Source organism: Apium graveolens, chromosome 3 (assembly GCF_009905375.1).
Source record: "Apium graveolens cultivar Ventura chromosome 3, ASM990537v1, whole genome shotgun sequence".
NCBI classification, from domain to species: domain Eukaryota; kingdom Viridiplantae; phylum Streptophyta; class Magnoliopsida; order Apiales; family Apiaceae; genus Apium; species Apium graveolens.
The window spans coordinates 7,973,476-7,993,246 of NC_133649.1; the positions used below are offsets into that span (position 1 = coordinate 7,973,476).

The window sequence follows — 19,771 nt, forward strand, 5'->3', positions numbered from 1 at the left end:
GTTAATAAAAAAGTGCATCTGTTCCTGATCTTACAGAGAAATATTCAATTAATTTTGCTTATACTAGTTTTATTTCCTAGAATGAGTTGTTATCATTTAGTTTTCGAACAGAGATGCCATTTCTTTGAAAGTCAAGGAGGTAGTTTTTCCGTAAATTTTTTTAAAAGAAAAAGCGGTGCAACGCGAGAACTTCCCGGGGTCACCAATAGTTTTTCCAAATTTAACAACAATCAAAGACTGGAGTTAGAAAGGGAAAGAATAGGGAAAGAAAATGGCAACAACTTAGCAAGTAATGAAACTCGGCAAATTACATCTTATGGTTATGGGGGAAGATGGTTTGGTTTGTACAGGCTGTAATCTGTATGCCTGACTGCCTGTATTGAAAACTCATTTTTAATGTTTTTTTTGTTCATATCTTATTCAAATAAATTAAACCTTAAACTAAAATTAGAATACCTATCTTAGTAACACAACAAATCCCATCTTAGTAACACAACAAAGAAAAAAAAATTAAGTTTATTTCGTAACTATCCTGCATTGTGCTAAACTTTTCGATAGTAATCTAGAATCCGTGAACATAAAATAATCTTTCTATTTCTAAATGTATATCACAAATACTTGCATCCCAGGATTTTCTTTTCTGCTTGAGGACTCACATAACAGAAAAAAGAAGTAATATTTGTGCCATTTATTCCCAAGTTGCAACATGCAAAGTGCAGTCTCCATCATTTTTTCATTTTAAGAAGGATATAACGCACTCAAATTAGAAACTGAACATATCCTTGTCATCAGACAAAGGATTTCCATTCAATAATATATACATATATTCTGGATAGATAGATAGTTAGTTTACAGATTTGAACCAGGTGACCTACTCCAACCTTATGTTTAAATTATGTATCAACCACAATTCGCTGACCTACAATCTTTGTTCGAGCAAAAGTACAGTTTGGCATCATATTTTACCTCTTCTTAGCTCATTCACCAACATGCTCTGTGTGCTGATCTTCATGTCCCTCGCCACCTCGTGCTTCACTTCCTATCTCATGCATCAGCTCATCCTTGGCGTCATTTGTAAACTCAGCAACATTTTGTCCACCCTTCTTATTGTCCTCTGTACACTCTGTCAATGCACCCTCTTCAGCAACACGCTCTGTGTGCAGGTCTTCATGTCCTTCGCCACCTCCTGTACTAGACTGAACTGCACTACCCAACTCATGCATCAGCTCATCCTTAGAGTCTTTAGTAAGCTCAGCAACACTTTCACCGCCCTGCTTATTGTCCTCTGTACACCCTGTCAATACACCCTCTTCATAGCTGTGTAAACTCTCTCTATCTTCCACCATTAAATTGTCTGCTTCCCCAACATTACAATCCTTTTTGTCAATAGACTTTTCATCACATTTCTTCTCATCATCAAGAGCCAGCTTTTCACCACAATTATTCTCAGCATCAAGAGCCTGATCAGTTTCCATAGATAACGATGCTAATTTGCTTCTATTTCTTACTGCTACTTCCAGCACTAAGGTTGCACTTGTTGCTTGAATGTTTTCTATAGACTCATGATGATCCGCTTCTTCAGGACTTCGATAGGGTTCACCAATGGTTTGAGAACCACTTTCAGCAACATTTCCCCCGCCCTTCTTATTATCCCCTGTACACCCTGTCAATGCACCCTCTTCAGTAACATTGTCTGTGTGCAGGTCTTCATGTCCTTCACCACCTCCTGTACTAGACTGAACTGTACTTCCCAACTCATGCATCAGCTCATCCTTGGAGTCTTTAGTAAGCTCAGCAACATTTTCACCGCCCTGCTTGTTGTCCTCTGCACACCCTGTACACCCTGTCAATGCACCCTCTTCAGAGCTGTATAAACTCTCTCTATTTTCCACCATTAAATCGTGTGCTTCCTCAACATTACAATCCTTTTTGTCAACAGACTTTTCACCACATTTCTTCTCAGCATCAAGAGCAAGCTTTTCATCACATTTTTTCTCAGCATCAAGAGCCTGGTCAGTTTCCATAGATGACGATGCAAATTTGCTTCTATTTCTTACTGCTACTTCCAGAATTGAGGTTGCACTTGTTGCTTGAATGTTTTCTATAGACTCATGATGATCCGCTTCTTCAGGACTTCGATAGGGTTCACCAATGTTTTCAGAACCACTTTCAGCAACATTTTCCCCGCCCTTCTTATCGTCCTCTATACACCCTGTCAATGCACCCTCTTCAGCAACATGCTCTGTGTGAAGGTCTTCATGTCCTTCGCCACCTCCTGTACTAGACTGAACTGCACTTCCCAACTCATGCATCAGCTCATCCTTAGAGTTATTAGTAAGCTCAGCAACATTTTCACCGCCCTGCACCATTGAATCGTCTACTTCCCCAACATTACAATACTTTTTGTCAACAGACTTTTCACCACATTTCTTCTCAGCATCAAGAGCCAGCTTTTCACCACATTTCTTCTCAGCATCAAGAGCTTGATCAGTTTCCATAGATGACGATGCAAATTTGCTTCTATTTCTTCCTTCTACTTCCAGAACTAAGGTTGCACTTGTTGCTTGAATGTTTTCTATAGACTCATGATGATCTGCTTCAGGACTTCGATAGGGTTCACCAATGTTTTCGGAACCACTTTCAGCAATATTTTCCCCGCCCTTCTTATTGTCCTCTGTACACCCTGTCAATGCACCCTCTTCAGCAACATGCTCTGTGTGCGGGTCTTCATGTCCTTCGCCACCTCGTGCACTAGACTGAACTGCACTTCCCAAATCATGCATCAGCTCATCCTTAGAGTCGTTAGTAAGCTCAGCAACATTTTCACCGCCCTGTTTATTGTCTTCTGTACACCCTGTCAATGCACCCTCTTTATAGTTGTGTAAACTCTCTCTATTTTCCACCATTGAATCGTCTGTTTCCCCAACATTACAATCCTTTTTGTCAACAGACTTTTCACCACATTTCTTCTCAGCATCAAGAGCCAGCTTTTCACCACATTTCTTCCCAGCATCAAGAGCCTGATCAGTGTCCAAAGTTGACGATGCCAAGTTGATTCTATTTTTTACTGCTACTTCCAGGACTAAGGTTGCGCTTGTTGCTTGAATGTTTTCTATAGACTCATGATGATCCGCTTCTTCAGGACTTCGATAGGGTTCACCAATGTTTTCAGAACCACTTTCAGCAACATTTTCAACATCCTTCTTGGTTTGCACATCCGAGATTCCAATGCCTGAAAGTGGAGCAGTTCCTAAAGCTTGAAATGTAGATTGGGTTAACGGTAGACTCTCACCAATGTTTTCAGAACCACTTTCAGCAACATTTTCAACATCCTTCTTGGTTTGCACATCCGAGATTCCAATGCCTGAAAGTGGAGCAGTTCCTAAAGCTTGACAATCACTTCTTGGAGACTGACATTCTGATGATTGAGTATCACCTGTAACCTCTGTCGGGGAAGCAACAGTGTTTATAAGCGATTTACATGATTCATTTTCAACAGTTTTCACAGCCTCTATCTTGGCTACAGCTGTTTTACTAGATGATACTCTAGATTTTTTCTGTGGTGGTTCAGTTGATGTTAGCTCCTGACCACCTGATCCGCCACAAACTGCAGTACTAGAAGCAATCTGCTTCCTTCCCCTACGACGCGGTGTCTCGTTTTCATTTTGAGTTTTACTCCCTCTCCCTTTTACTTGCTTGGGTACAACCTGGGAAGGAGAAACGGACTGAGGAACTGGTGTAACAGAAGATAATCGAGGGTTCTGCTGAGAACTAGTGTCATTTTGCTCAGGACTAGAAGTTTCTGCACAAGTTGGCTTGAATTTTTCAGAAGGCAGGAGAACTGGGACCACTGAAACTGAACCTGTTTCCTTGTCAACGCCTTTCACAGGAGGGCTAGAAGGAACTGGGGCAGCTGCCATATTACATACTATTTCTCTTTTTGACACCATCGATAAATTGTCAGTTTCATGAGATGGTGAAAGAACTGGAGTGGTTGATGCTCCTACAATTGGTTTTCTTCCCTTCCTTTGAGGAGTTTCCCCTCCACTCTGACCCTTACGCCCACGTCTTTTATCCGGAACTGGTATAGGACAGGGGACAAAAATAGGCTGCTGGTTAGGTGAAGCAGAAGGAAGAGTAGAAAGTGCTTGAGAAGTATCTATGCCACCAGACTGCTGAATTGTTCCAAAACTATTTCCAACAGCAGAACTCGGTATTTGATGAAGACCAGCTTCCACGAAGGAGCTAGAAACTGTTCCTGTCCGAGACTCCATACTCATACTGGCAGTTTCAGAAAGTGATGGAATGGTCATGTGAGAAGGAGAGATCTGTGTTATCCTTTTTGGCCTTCCTCGTCCCCGCTTCGGTGCTGTCTCTTTGCTACGTTGTGTTGGTTGCATTATTGGAGTATTCCCTGCCAGTGAAACAGAAGAATAAGCTGCTTCAACAGGAGAATGCGGGGCCTGCTGAAGAGGACTTGACTGTGCAACCAAAGATTGTGCTGACTGCACAAGAGGAGGTTCTGTTGTGTTCACAAGATGTTGCACTGACTGCAAAACTGAAGGCTTCATCGACAGCGGAAGTGTAGGTTGCACTGATTGCACAAGTGGTGGCTGTGTGGGCTGATCAGATGGTACCATCATCTCTGCTTTAACATCTACATCAGATTTCTCACTTGTAACCATTGGCAAGTTCATTTCTTTAACTTCATCCTTCATCTTGGGAGAGTGGGGTGACTCAGCTTGGCATAGTTTTTCAAATTCATCTTCTGTCCATTGCTCTTCATAGGAGCGAACCTAAACATAGGCGAACATTAGTTTTTTTTACCAATACCAATGATAGCTAAGGCTGAACAGGTCCAATAAAAATGTATGGCACAAACAAACCTCTCTTGCTCGTTTTCCCCTTCCATAATGTTGAGTATCAAGGCCACCAAGATACCCACTCTTCCTTTTTATTCCTCCTATATTAGACACAGTCACAGAAGAAGGGGCATCATATATTTTCATAGCTTCAGAGAATGCTTTCAATTCCTCAGCTGTAACAAGCCTAGATGGTAAAGTCTGTACAAGCTCAGAAGAATTTGCCCTCCCCCCTAATGCCAATTTCCATGCTGTCTGCGGAGTTGAGGTCATTTAATCAAGTTAATCTGAGAGAAATGAATCAATGATACAAGCCAGTAAACATTAATAACCAGGCAACACAGGGTAATTGGCGTACCATCTCTTCCTCTTCCCTTCTTTTGTCAATTGACTCAAATATATCAATCTCTGACTCACTGCCACCAGATAAAGTATCAGCATGAAACAGTCAGATAAGTTAATATTGTCTAAATTGATATATGCTTGCGTGTCAAATGGAAAATCTAATGGCAACTAACATATAAAAAGAGAGAATACTAGAAAATAACAACGCAAGATCAAATAAGATAGATTCCAGGTTAGAAAACAGGAAACCGGAAGTAAAGCTATAATGCAAGCATTGTGAGTAATTTAGTAAATTTGTAGGCATCTTTATTCCAAGTGAATCTACTACTTCCACACAGGCGATGAATACATGCCCATTATGTACACTGAACAATCTAACCAGAGGCACGCTGCTTATCTACCAAATACTCCTTGTAAACTGAGTAAAAATTTTGAAGTAAATGCCTTCTAGAGGAAGGTTCCTCAGGTAGTGCACATTGCACAAAAAAAAGGAACCTAAAGCAAGTATTAATGTTTCGCAGCTTAAGCATATACCTGCGGGCTATGAGATCATTTACAGCATCGTCATGTAGAACTGGTGCAGCTTCCTCTTTCTTAGATTCCCTCAGGAGGGATTCCAGGTATTCCCTCCGGTCTTCAGCGCTTTAATCAGAAATTTGTATTAGATACAGGCCAGGTGCTCCCTGACAAGTGACAACTGAGAATTCTATATATTTCAACCTACCTGGTGTTGTTGTCAAAGAATCCAGCAGTAATGCTCTGATTAGCAACTCCAAGTTTGTGCTCAGCTGCGGCTCTTACTTGTTCCTCTACAGTTTGGACCTATTAAGAAAAACCAATATATATCAATCTGAAGATATTCAATATAGTAGTCAACAAATGATTTACAGAAAATTATTCAACCACCAAAAGGACAGGGTAATTAACTTAGTAAGATTTATAAGAACAAAATAATGTGTACCACCAGTCAAATTTAGACAAGTACACACTTAATTATTGACCAACAGACTCACTGTTTCAAATCGAAGGACAAGCACTTCTCTCTTCTGGCCAATCCTATGAGCTCTTGCCTGAGCTTGCAGATCAACCTGACAAAGGCAGAAAATAAGCATTCAGAACAAATATGCTGCAGTATATGCATTAATTAACCAGTAAGATAAATGCATTATGTATGTAGTGTGTGCATGTACCTGAGGATTCCAATCTGTGTCAAAAATGATTACAGTATCAGCAGCTTGAAGATTAACCCCAACACCTCCAGCACGAATACTAAAACATGGTCAAAAGAGAAAAATAAGCAAAGTCTTGTAAAGAGACACAAGTACACGAAAAATGTGCAAGCTATTAATGATAAGTAATTACCTTCCTAAAAAAACAAATATATCACAAAAATTATGTACATCTCAGATTATTTTTTCCAACTTTTGTTGTCTTTTCTCCAACAAGAAGCTTATGGATTCAACAGGTTTTAAAAAAATACACTAAATGTGAATTTCTACAAGAATTTGTTGACAAATCTCAGAACACTGCCCAGAGGAAGACTCAAAAACAGAGGCGGCTACTGTTCCTAACAGTAGCGAATCGGCGTAGGTAGCGACTAACAAAAGCTAAAAGTGGGCACTTTAATTAATATAGGAAATACAAGCAGCCTAGCGTTGATTTTTATTAGGCAAATAAAATGCATTTGCAGCAATTAAGTCTACATATTGATGTGCATTATAACGGAGTAAAGATACCAACAACCAGACAAGAAGCATTTCCTGTGTTACCTGAGTAAAAATATGAAATAAGGAGAATCAGGTTTATTGTATTGATCAATTAGAGCTCCTCGGTCGCCCCCAGATGTATGTCCATCTAGGCGAAGGTATTTGTACTGTTTCCAGTACAAATAATCTTCCATAACATCAAGAAGCCTAGTCATTGTAGAAAAGAGAAGAACCTGAAAATGAAGCTAATAATCTTAAAGGAGAGGATAGCAAATTGCACAATATGTTCCCATAGTAACTAGCAATGATATTGTTCGACAAGGTAGCAAAAACAGAAACAGAGGATAATCATTCCTGACAAGAAACTGATTTTCATGCACGATTATATTATATGATTTTAAAATATATTTATCTTTTCCATTCCATATATAAAGAAGTAAAGTGACATTTATACAGAAAAGCAACATTCGTGCTTTCATACTCAAATCATGGACATTGACATTCATTAATCATTAATTGGCATATTTTGCGAACGTCGCCTAAATTTAAAGCTTAAAAACAACAGCAAATAATGATTAATAATTAATGATTAATGAATGTAGACATAACTTGAAATTAATCTTATCGGACATTGGCGTACCCGGTGATCAGTTGCTTTTAGCTTCGGTAGTATTCGATCTAACATCTCAAGCTTGCCACAAAGTCTTACAATATTTGGGAGGTAATGCTTTGGGATATAATCATGAACCTACAGAAAGTCGATTTAAATTTAGTAAGAGGATTATTGATATCCTACAAAGAATACTACAGCCACAAATCAGTCATAATTTTGAGACATATGAGCCAAATGTAAATCATGAAAATTGGAGAATCGTTCCTTCATTCTTCTCCTCTCTTTTATAGAGTAAATAAGGCGGTTCTCCACTTAAGTCTATAATTTTAATCTTACATAGAAACTAAGTACAAGGGTATGACGAACATACCTCCTCTGAGTGAAGCTGGCTGAGGTAAGGATGATTGCATATATTACGTAGCTCCATTACGGAGTTGTGAACAGACCGAGCCTGAAATGTGATATTAATGTACAAACATAAATGTGAGCAGCAACTTGCACTCATGTATCCATATATAGATCTATGCGCTTTAAATATCTCTGCTTAATGTGTATAAATAATTTAAACACTGAATCTCCGTTGGTGTGGATGGTATATGAAAATAGAATACAAAAATGCTTCAGAGACTATACATACATAATATATATAAATATAAATAAATATATATATAGGGTTGGGTTCCATGGAGAACACCGGAGAACACTTCATTTTTCTTATATTTTTTTGTATCTCTTATTCAAAATGCATATGTTATGTTAATGAAAACAAAAATTTGTATATAGATAAAAATAAAATATGAGAATTTTTTTAGAGAACATATACATATGTTATGCACAGATCACAGAACATATTATACTTCTATATTTAGTGTTCTATAGTAATCATGACAATATTTATTAAAATTTTGAGGTGTTATGTAAAACTAAAATATATTTATGAGATTTTTTAATGCAACTCAAGAAAAAAACTGGAAAAAAAAAATTGCAGAACACATAAAACATAATTACAGAACATAATAGTTCTCCGGGGAATTAGTTCTCATTTGAGTCTAACCCTATATATATATATATTAAAGCTAGAAAAAGATGCATATATTATATAAACCTTTGAAGTGCCAAGAGCACCAAGATTATCTTCTACTCTCTTCATCAAAAGTTTCTGATAAGCGGATGCTTCGCATCTCACGAGTCTCTCGATCTTTTCAGGCAGTTCGTTTTCAACCTATCAATGACAATTTGGAGTGTAAATTTCAAGAAGAATATAATGATTCAAGTATACTGGACAAATTGATATGTAGCATTATGACTGCATATGAAAATGATATATGGATATGCAAGATACAATATTAAATATGAGATTCTACACTCTGGTTCCCTATAGAGAAAAACCTCTTGGCGAAATCTAAGTCTAAGTTTAAGTATTCCCTTTTCTTTTTATTTTCTTAAATTATTAATACACGATCAAAAGATGAATTTATTAAATAAAACTACTCAAATCTTGAAGCCACAATGACACATGTTCGCTGAATCCCGACTTGGCCTATATTCAAGATATTTACTTTTCCTTCAGCATTTTTTGTTTTCTCCATCCTTCATTATTCTCTTAATATGATCCGCTTCTTCTATTCTATAAATTAGTGATGGTTATGATATACTAGAAGATATCTTTAACATGCTTATGTAACGGTAACCCTATAAAGATTGATAGATGTATACATATAAAGTTCAAATACAAAATCTTGCAATAGTTTACCATAAAGATGTTTAGTAAGGAATCATTTCTATTACTAATCTGTTAGGAAGGTGTCTACCTAATACATTTGAATGTAGTATAATTTTATATTATTGTTTTGGAATACTATTCAATTAAATGAAATGTAATTAATTACTTAACGTAAAATTTTCAAATAATGTTAACAGTTCTTCTCTCTCGGTTTGTAATTAGTTCATAAATAACTTTGTTAAAATGGTCAATTTGGTAGATACATGTAAAAAAAATGTTTAAGTGCAACTCTTGTGCCTCGCCTCTCTATAATAAAGTGCACCCCTCAGCCTTGCGCATTACTTGTAGGCTGTAGAGGATCTTCATCACCTTTGTTGCATCTTATCTTATTAATCTTTTATTTTGCTGATGGGATTTCATACATTTAATTTCCCTTAAAATTGTTGAGCTTGAGCATCAGCAATGCACATTAATTCCACATGCATCACAAAAAAAATGTGAACCTATACTCCATTAACTCTCAGTTTGTCATCAATACCAATGTAAATGACACTAGAAAGTAGGAATAAGGTCTATGCACAGGCACTAGAAACAAACTATACGTCTACAGTTCAAGGACATTAGTTGCATACGGTTGTAATGCTTATAATTTTTGTTGACATGGTCAATGTGAACTATGTCCATGGTATAAAACTCAATTTATAAGTCATTTCCAACATTAGAAGGGACATTTCAATAAAAAAAGTCTAAAATAGAAGGACCTTGTGTTTCAGCCTTCGAAGTACAAATGGTCGCAGAACTTGGTGCAAACGATTAATGATCAGCAAATTCTCTTCCTCGGATAGTAGAGCCTAGTGATTAGCAATCAGGAGCAAGAGTGTCATGTCAATTTATGTGCATAGGGAGTTAATGACACGTATGTCAACACTAAATTAAATATGTAAGAATCATACTTCATCAGGTGAACTATCACCATTACTCTCAAATGGTTTATTGAACCATTGAGAAAAATCCTCTGATGAGTTAAAAATATTTGGCAACAAGAAATTAAGCAGGGCCCATAGTTCTTCAAGATTGTTCTGCAAAAGAAAAATTTAACGTAAGACTTCTGGAAATTGCTATGGCATTCAGCATGAAGGTTGAACAGTAAAACACGATCATCAAACATGAACAAGTGGTAAGTAAATCAAAGTCACTTGAAATAAACACAACATATATACTAATTAAGAATCACAAAAGATATTATATATAAACCTGTAGAGGAGTTCCAGTTAACAACAGTCTGTGAGAACTGTGATAGAGCTTCAAGTCAGCATTCAACTTGCATGATGCATTCTTTATTCGATGGCCTTCATCAATTATCACATAGTGCCAATGTATTTTACTTAGCTTTGGCCGGTCATGCTTGTTCATCAAATACTCGTATGTTGTTAAAAGGACATTAAATTTCTGAGGAACTATTCTTTCTCTGCAATGACCCAATTTGTGAAAACAAATATGAACAAGCAATTAGTTCTGTGACTTCAAAAAAGGTGGGCAAAAATATATAAATAAATTGCGGTTAAGCAATCAGAAACCATACTTAAATAATCTCCTACGCTCCTCAGGAGGCCCAGAATAAACAATTTTGTTGATGCTAGGGGCCCAAAAGTTAATTTCTGAATCCCACCCAGGAAGAACCGATGATGGAACAACAACTAAGAAAGGCCCTCGATCATTTTTGTTTTCCATTAGGTAGCAAATGAGGGAAATAACCTAAAAGAGTTCATGTTACTAAACTTTATATTATAAAGGAGTATCATCAAGCTAATATAATTAGATACTAAAATCATATAGTAAATAAATTTAAACCACACAGACCTGAACTGTTTTACCAAGGCCCATTTCATCAGCAAGTATCCCATTCAAGTGATTATTATATAGAGAAACCAACCACCTTAGCCCATTCATTTGGTACCTGTATGCAATAACTACAGTTACCGGAGAAGTTTGAAAACACAAGTTCCCCTTTCTATGTTAACAGTGAGGTATCCCAGATTTCCAAACCGAGAGAAGGAAGAATACTAACTGGCCTCTAGATTTTATAGATATAAAATTCAATTGCTACTTAGAAAAATAAAGTAATAAACTCACTCTCTTAGTTTTCCACCCACAAGACAACTTGGCTGTTCTGCGACATTCTCTTTTATACTGCAAAAGAAGAATGACAACATTAAGTAACACCAGTGATATACAACAGTATATTAAATATCCAAAAGTTACGGGATCAATTCTTCTAAAAGGTAGTTACTGAGCTTTGTACCTGTGAGCCATCAGATAGTACTTTTCGTTGCTTTCCAAATAATGCTGTGAACAATGCCAAAGTAATACATTAATACTAGAGTGTGTTGCATCAGAAGACACAAATAAGAGGATACCTTTGCCTGATCAGTTTCATCTTCATTATCAGTGATCATGTCATTCTTCTCCACCACACCTGCACTTCGGCTCTCATCCATATCTGTCTCGAAACATCTACTCATGGCCTTTGCATCCCGTAATTTTGATCCAAGCTTTTGAAGATATTTCTCGGTCTCCTTCAGAAGTTGCTTTACACGGTCTGATTTCGCATCCTACAAAAACAAAAATAATATAGTAAATCACAGATGTAGCACTTCATCAAAATAATTACAACTTGATAAAGACCACAACACCTGAACCATTCGAAGGTACCCCTCCACGTCATTTATTTTCAATAAATTAATCTTCTCTCGTTGTATTCTGTCAATCTTCTCCCGATGTATCCGTTCCTTTCTTTTGTGAAACTCCCTAACCGACCTGTTGAAACCCTTCCAGCGCTCTCTCCGCATTTTAAACACATCTTCCAGCCTTTCCCTAAATTTTAACAAACAAAAACTCAAAACCAAACTCGAAACAAGGAAATGCAGCTAAAGAAGCTAGAAATAAACTAAAACAAACATAAGCACATACTCATATATAGAGCTGAGCAAGGAATGAAGGTGATTAGCATATATCTAGGAAGCATAACAAAAACATAGCACGTACTTGTGAATTTCTATTTCACTGAAGAATTCTTTCTGCCTCTCACGGAATCTCTTTTGTCGCTCTTCCTTCATTTTCTGTTCGTATTTTTCTAGTTGTTTTGATCTCCTACCAATCCTATGCTTCTTGATTGATTTCAAACGATCCATTTCACTTGCAATAGGTCTGAAGAAATCATTCAGAATATCTCTGCCACATAAACAACTATCATGTGAGAAGAAAAAAAAAAGAAATTCTCAAATTACAATACATAATGAGAGCCAGTAACAATGAGGATCAGCTATAATATTCATGAGACAAATAACACTACTAAATCAGTGCATAAAATCTAAAAAGCTATCAAAATGTAGCCAGGCTACTGAGCAAAAATTAATTACTTTCTGAGACGCCTTTGCAGCTCCAGGAGTTGAAGCTTTTTCAATTCAATGACACTTCTAGTTTTTGCAGATATATCCTCAGAAGAGCTAACATTATCCTGCGTTATCAATTTCAGAAAGAAAACTAGTAAGAAATAAAATTTAAACATGATCTTGCCGCACAAGAGGCTTATTTGACTTTACCAAATAGCAAAAACATCCTCCTTACTATAGTTGCAAATGAAAAGAGCTGTTAATAGCATATTAAGAGGTCATCAATAAATTGAGACTATTTGGGGATTCAACCATTTAAGCCTTCTTAAAAATAAAATACAACAGATATTCATTGTTCCCATTGATAAAATCTTTGAAACAGAGAGGCATACTGCCGTCCTTTTTGAAAACGGCCTAGAGAGCGATCTGCAGCTCATCATAGGCTGTAGAGATCTAATTATTATTTTTCAGGCCTTATTACTAGCATCATGCATCAGACATTATCAGCAATCTATCTGGAACCAGGATACAAGGGAAGCTTATTAAAAACTTTTGATATAAGAAAAAAATTATGATAGGCACACATCTTAAACAAATTGCATTTTTATTAACAGTGACAGCATTTCCATGGGATATTAAATATCTACATTGGACTTTTAAATGAACAAATTACTAATAGAAGATAAACGTTGGGGACGAAAAGAGAGGGACAGGGGAGTACAGAGAGTCAAAGACATAGGTTAACTCCTTAAATCAGACAATTCTAAGATAACTCCTGAAAGCAGACAATCATCTTTTCATCCAATTTATGTCATGAATCTCACAAAAAATTATGCAGAATATAATAATTTCATTAAATACCTTTAACTTCTCAGAACATGCTGTAATTCTTTGCTGTGTTCGCTGCTGTTTAAGCGCCCAAGTTTTCTCAGTAAAAAGTTTCCTTTTCTGTTGATCAGCAATCCACTTCTCCGTTGTAGTATACTTAGGAGATGGTGGAAAATCAGTTGCTACAGAAGCATCTTCCTCTTCATGAACAGTGTCCCCTAACAGGAAGGGATTGCCAATAAGTAATGCATTGTCAGAAGGGATCCTTATGCTTCCAACTGACCCGCTGTAATTTTTGTGGGAGATTTTTGAATCATCTGACAGATGTATAATAGAGCTTAGGCATACATTCATCAACATAGAAACATATAATTCCAGAAGTCTAATACTCACCCGGGGACACCATAAGATTTCCAACATCCGTTCTAGAGAGTGGTTTCCAATGTGCACTTGATGGGACACTTGGCAAGTAAGCATCAGCTGGTTGACTTCCTTGAAAATTACGGTCAGCAAGGCTATAAGATTGATTTGGAGTATTATCTTTTCTTTCAGGCACAGATTCGTTAAGAGCAGCTAGACTTTGTAGTGAAAGATTTGAAGCTTCTTCATCACAACTGTTACCACTTTGGCCAGTAACCTCTGTCTGCAACTGCTGTCTCATTCCCATAACTGATGATGCTTGGTCTATACTTCTAACTTGTTGATGCCTGTTGTCTAAATCATCCTTGTGATTACGAGGTGAGCTTCTAGAACTCAACCCATCTGGATTTACTCCCTTTGCAGATAGTTGTGATTGAACTATTTCCCCAGTCTGAATTTCAGAGTCCGGTTTTCTTCTTGCAATCATTATCTGTCTTCTTTCCTCGCCATATTCGGTAGGTCCTGATGGCATGCCATTCTTCTCCCCTGGCCTGTTAATGTATTCACCTTTTGTCAGTTTTACATCTGCAAGCATTCCAACAGATGATGGATCTAGACGCAAGTTATCGCTTTCCCTCAAATTCCCTAGTCTTCCATATGGTGTGGGTACATCAGAAGTATTGCTTGTGCCATCAAATGATTGTTCTTTTTCCTTCTGCTCAATCATATCCTTTGAAGGTCCTTCTGCGGAAGCGTGTAATATTTACGAGTTAAAAGTCTTAAAACTTCAATTAAACTATAAGATGGATACAGGCTGATGAATCTAAAAAAGGGTTGTGGAAGGATTGGTCCAGTCCAGGAATAACCATAATCAATCGGGCACTGAACGGCATGGTTCATTAATATTCATTCTAAAGTAAGAGGACGATTTCAGAGTTAATTGACTTATGTTACAAGCACAAATTTTAAGCAAAATTGGCTGACACCAGGGATAATTTGTTGAATATGTAGTCTATGATTCCTAGTAAACAGAAGAAAGCTCAATATTCAATGTGCACGAAGTAACATACTTCATGATCCATGATAGTTAAGAGTATACAAGTTACCTTCTTTGGGGGAAAAATTTCCAAGTGCAAAATCCAAATGCAGTTTCTTCGGCTTCAAACCGTTTCTGCAAATTAGAGAGAAGTTTATTCGAATCAGATCAATGCACCAAATTATAGTATTGTACAAAGAAGAAGGCAATTACCGAAATGCTAAATAGACAAGGCACTGGGCTCTAAGCTGTTTCAAATGTTGTTCCTTAAAAGGCATGATAGGGGCAGAAGGAAACTGAGAAACTGGCAATTTACCAGTACTTCTATGCGCGGCCATTTCTGTAACGTTATTCAGCATGCCACCCTGGCAATAATAATGGTAGTATGGCACATATAAACATGTAAGCAACAGGAAAATGAAACATAACCCTTGAACACATATATACACATCAGAGAGAGAGAGAGATTAAAAAATCAATAATATTTAGCACTAAAAGAAAAACTAATCAAAGGAGATTAGGTTTTATTAAGACACTATGAAAGAAGTGAGGAATGAAGATATGACTTATGAGTAACTTAGTCGGTACAAACTTTATAACACATGTGATAAGGTAAAATGAAAAAAAAATGGTTATGAGGATTCAAGGCAAATGCTAACCTCTTGCCCCCTTCGCCCCATAACAAGGTCCTTAGATCTATACTACCCCCCCCCCCCCCGTCAGTTAAAAAAGCTACGTATAAAGGAAAAAAATAGCCAACTAAGTAACAAAAGCTGATACATTCTCATTAATCTACAACTCATTTTTTTAATTGCAAGTAGCAACAAGGCTTGCAATACATTCAAACAGCCATCACCTGTTTCACACAGTAATGTAAGTTCCACAGCATTTCTAATTCATGTGTTGAAGTTGTTATTAAAACGAAGTACCTGAACTAGACTGCTATCATTTCCCGAGGTATGTATACTGCCACCTTCATATTCCAACGCATTTCCAAAAGCGCTTTTATCGGAAGGGAGGTCAAATGACTCCATGTTTCTGTCTTTATTCATCTTTGGCCCCAAACTAGAAGTATCGTATGTATTGCTGAACTGGACTGAACCTGGAAGTCCGGGTACTGTTGTTGCATATGCACCTGAAGTACTGATTGCCATTCCATATCCCGTCCCAGCAGCACCTGAAATTTGAGCAGGAAACTGTGATCACATTGTGGACTAGGAGATCTTCAGTACCAAAACAATGCATGAAGCATGACACTTCAAGAAAGCATGAATCATAACGCTTTTTGACGAAAGTATAGTTCCTAAAATTATCACTAATAATTAAGTAAACTCAACACGTTGATCCCTCGCTACTACGCAGACCCACAGGCAGAGCTGCTGACACAACAAACAACTAAATCTCCTAGATTTTCTAGCACAACATAAGAACTCAGAACTATTAATAGTAATTCGTAAAGATCTGCTACCTGCTGACTGATGCAACAATGTCTCCCCTGATAAATTACCACCAGTAGTATTAAAAGAAAACCTCGGAACTTGAGATTTTTCAAAAGGTGTTCCTGTCTTAGTTTGATTCCATGTGCCCCTGGAATTAAGAACATCATGTGCGACTGGAAGAGAGACTCCTTGTCGGCTCAAAGCATTATGGGCAGAGGAGACTTCTATTTCTTCAGGGTGTCTAGAGTGTGGAGTTCGCGACAACGAATTACTGATATTAGTCGAATCTAGAGACTTTTCTGCTTGATGTTGAATCTCTTGTTTGGCTCTAAGCGCTGATCTCATGCTATTATGTTCCGTCATACTACTAGACTGAACCATATTATTGAACTGACCATGCTCGCTAGCTTGAATGGATATGTTTCTGGGTTGATCCATCTTTGTTGCAGCTTTATCCATCCCTGAACTGAAGGTGCTACTTTCAAGTGGCTGGATGTTACCAAATTGACTTTCACTGTTTGACGGTGGATCAGCTTTTTTTCTCTTACTGCCACTTTTTTTATTGTCTTTCTTTTTGGCTTTCTCCCAGTTGGGAGAATCATGCTTCTCTTCAGAGTGAGATTTGGCAGACCTGGTGTCAAAACTTGATGGACTTTCATGATCAAGAGACTTGCTATTCAGATGAGATACCGATCCTTGATAAATATCATGTCCTGTAAAGCTGGGACCAACAGGTGGTCTATTTGAAGCATAAGAATCATTTCTTAAGTCACCAGATACCAAGCTTGTGTTAGCTTCCATTGCAACAGCACCTCTCAGGGAAGAACCTGGCATATTATCAGATTCCACACAACTTGTATTACACGCTACGAGTTTTAAAGTTCAATTTTGAAAACATTTTCACTCAAACCATTCATGTGAACAGATGTGTATCCATACCTGCAAATTGCGATGAAGCAGAATCCGCCACCTGAGTTCCGGTGGTCAAAGGAATGCGTGATGACGTTAAAGCATCAATATCAAGACCATGTTGATTGATGACAGTCTCCATAGCCCTTAAATTAAGAAAGTTTAATTAGAAAATCATAGAAATAATACTAATATGTTTGAAGACCACAAAACATTTCAAAGTCTAATCTTGTAGAATTATGTATAATTAATGATTTCTAAATTCACAGTGACTTTGAACTGTCAAACAAAATTAATCAAGAAGCTGAGAAAGTTTGTACCTCGATATTACTTGATAAGGCATCGAATTTTCTTTCCCACTCGATCTCATGTGTTGCAGAATCTTTAAAAAAAATCCAACACACAATTAACAATATCAATACACATCCCAACACAAAGACAAACATATCCCAGTCACAAAAAAAAAACAAAGTAAAAAACTACGCACCACATGAAGCTTTGTAGCCAATTTTGTCGGCTCATCTTTAGACTCCTGAATAAGTTTATGCAGAAACTTAGCTGCCTCCATCTCTACGTTAGGCGCAGCCGCCATTCGTAATTACACTTCATACAGCAACAATACAGAACAGACATACAATTATAAACCACCTCTCAAAATACAGCATTTCGATATAATTCAAATCAAAACTATTTAAAATCGAACATATATGAAATAACATAAATAATTCGAAATTCACTACTAAAATCTCCCCTCGACAGTAGAAACAATCAGTGGTGTTCAATTTCACACAAAACTCCTCAATTAAATGTTGCAAATTTTACCTAAAACCTATTTAGTAACCACTCCTTGCCCTAACTCAAAATCAGAGCAATGGCGCTAGCTCAGATCGTAAATTTTAGGGTTAAATTAGGGTTTTATCTCTCAATTCAACTCGTGCAAAGTAAATAATACATCTCTTCTCTCTCTCTCTCTGTGTGAGTGTGTGAACAAATAATAGCAGATCGTTGAGAATACTTACGGGTATGAAGATCGGAAGCTGGTGCGATGTTACATAAATAATCTGTGTTGATAAATAGTATAAATTAGTTTGTTCGATTAAGCAAGAGCGAGCTGTGTGTATAGACACAACGATGAGTATCAATTCCCGACTCGTTTTGCTGGACAGCAATGCACCTATTTTTACTTTCCCAATTTTGACCTAGATTAGATATAATATCAAATTTTTGTAGCGGAAAATATAAAAGATGATTTGATTGGATTTTTATTAGTATGTAATAGAATTGAAAAATGAAAACCATGTAAGAAGAAGAATGGAAATATTTGTTTTTTAATGCGCGAGTACGAAAGAAAATGAGATTCTTTAATTCACATGAAATTCTTCGGGGTAAGGGATTGGAAATACTTCTATCTTCTATTACTATAAATTAAATGGCGGGTTAAAATATCATTTTAATGACAGTGAAATTACAATTTTACCTTTTTATATTGAAAAATTAACAAAATAATATTCTTACAAAATTATTGTTAAAATTAAATATTATTTTGTATTCAATAGGACGAACACCACACCTTCTACTTACAAACTTCATGTCGCTACCACATGTGTTACATAATTCTTTAATTTACTTTTGAAATTCTTATTTAATAAGTCACATTTTCTATTTTTATCAAATTCTTTTTTTATAACTTTAACTTTTATGTGAATAAAATGTTGACTTATATTATTTAAGTGACTCTATTATTTAAGCAAACACACACGCACATTTATATAAATTATTTTTTTAATTGTCATAATTTATATTTTTATAATATTAAATATTTCTTTTTACTTTATTTGAATTTATTTTTTAAAAATCATAATTCAATTTAATTAAGTTTGACATAATGGGTTTGTTGAGCCTGGAGTTTTCAGTTTAATTCGGGAGTACTTGGAATGAGTACTCGGATAAAAAATTAGATATATTTAAAAGTTAACCTTTAAAACTAATTTATTAGTATAGATATGTATAATATAAAAATTACATATTACTTTAAAGATGAAACCAACTAGAAAAATATATATTACTCTTATTTTTATCATAATTGTATAAATCTCCTGAATAACAGAAAAAATATTAATTATAATTCATTACGGAGGTGAAGAACTTCGAGCATATATAGATTACATACTGAGGTGATTGAGTAAATTTTGTAATACTATTAAATAATTATATTGGTTCAATATTTTATTTTATCATTTATTTTTAGACTTTTTAATTTTTAATCTGAGTAGGACCCAGTCTGATCCGAGCTAGACTCAAAAGTAAGTTTTATTCGACTGATGAAAAATCAGCTCACGAATATGTTCGGGTATGTGTACTCGATCGATATATTAGCTAAGACGATCGAGTTTTTTAACAATGATTTGGATTAGTCGGACATTGACTATTGACTATTACTATATATTAAATGGCAACACAAGGGTAAGGAGAGTCATTTTAATGGTTGTGAAATTACGATTTTGCTCTTTTATTTTGAAAAATTATAAAAATGCCATTCGTACAAAATTATTGTTAAA

General features: G+C 36.2%; 1 protein-coding gene across 1 annotated transcript; it reads right to left on the reverse strand.

Moving 5' to 3' along the window:
• Positions 1-763: 763 nt before the first annotated feature.
• Positions 764-18,439, reverse strand: LOC141711577 (uncharacterized). The gene is made up of 32 exons (XM_074514120.1): positions 18,233-18,439; positions 17,701-17,816; positions 17,534-17,595; positions 17,244-17,359; positions 16,334-17,131; positions 15,795-16,042; positions 15,079-15,230; positions 14,936-15,000; positions 13,863-14,573; positions 13,503-13,786; positions 12,669-12,766; positions 12,295-12,480; positions 11,943-12,123; positions 11,667-11,861; positions 11,552-11,595; positions 11,383-11,439; positions 11,110-11,206; positions 10,832-11,004; positions 10,504-10,717; positions 10,203-10,328; positions 10,011-10,100; positions 8,632-8,748; positions 7,897-7,977; positions 7,554-7,661; positions 6,977-7,146; positions 6,398-6,476; positions 6,221-6,295; positions 5,932-6,029; positions 5,742-5,849; positions 5,221-5,278; positions 4,887-5,117; positions 764-4,796 (listed from the first exon to the last, which is right to left on the reverse strand). Exons 2-32 carry the CDS (start codon positions 17,803-17,805, stop codon positions 978-980), a joined length of 8,946 nt encoding a protein of 2,981 aa, XP_074370221.1. The 5' UTR covers positions 17,806-17,816; positions 18,233-18,439; the 3' UTR covers positions 764-977.
• Between the last annotated feature and the right edge of the window lie 1,332 nt (positions 18,440-19,771).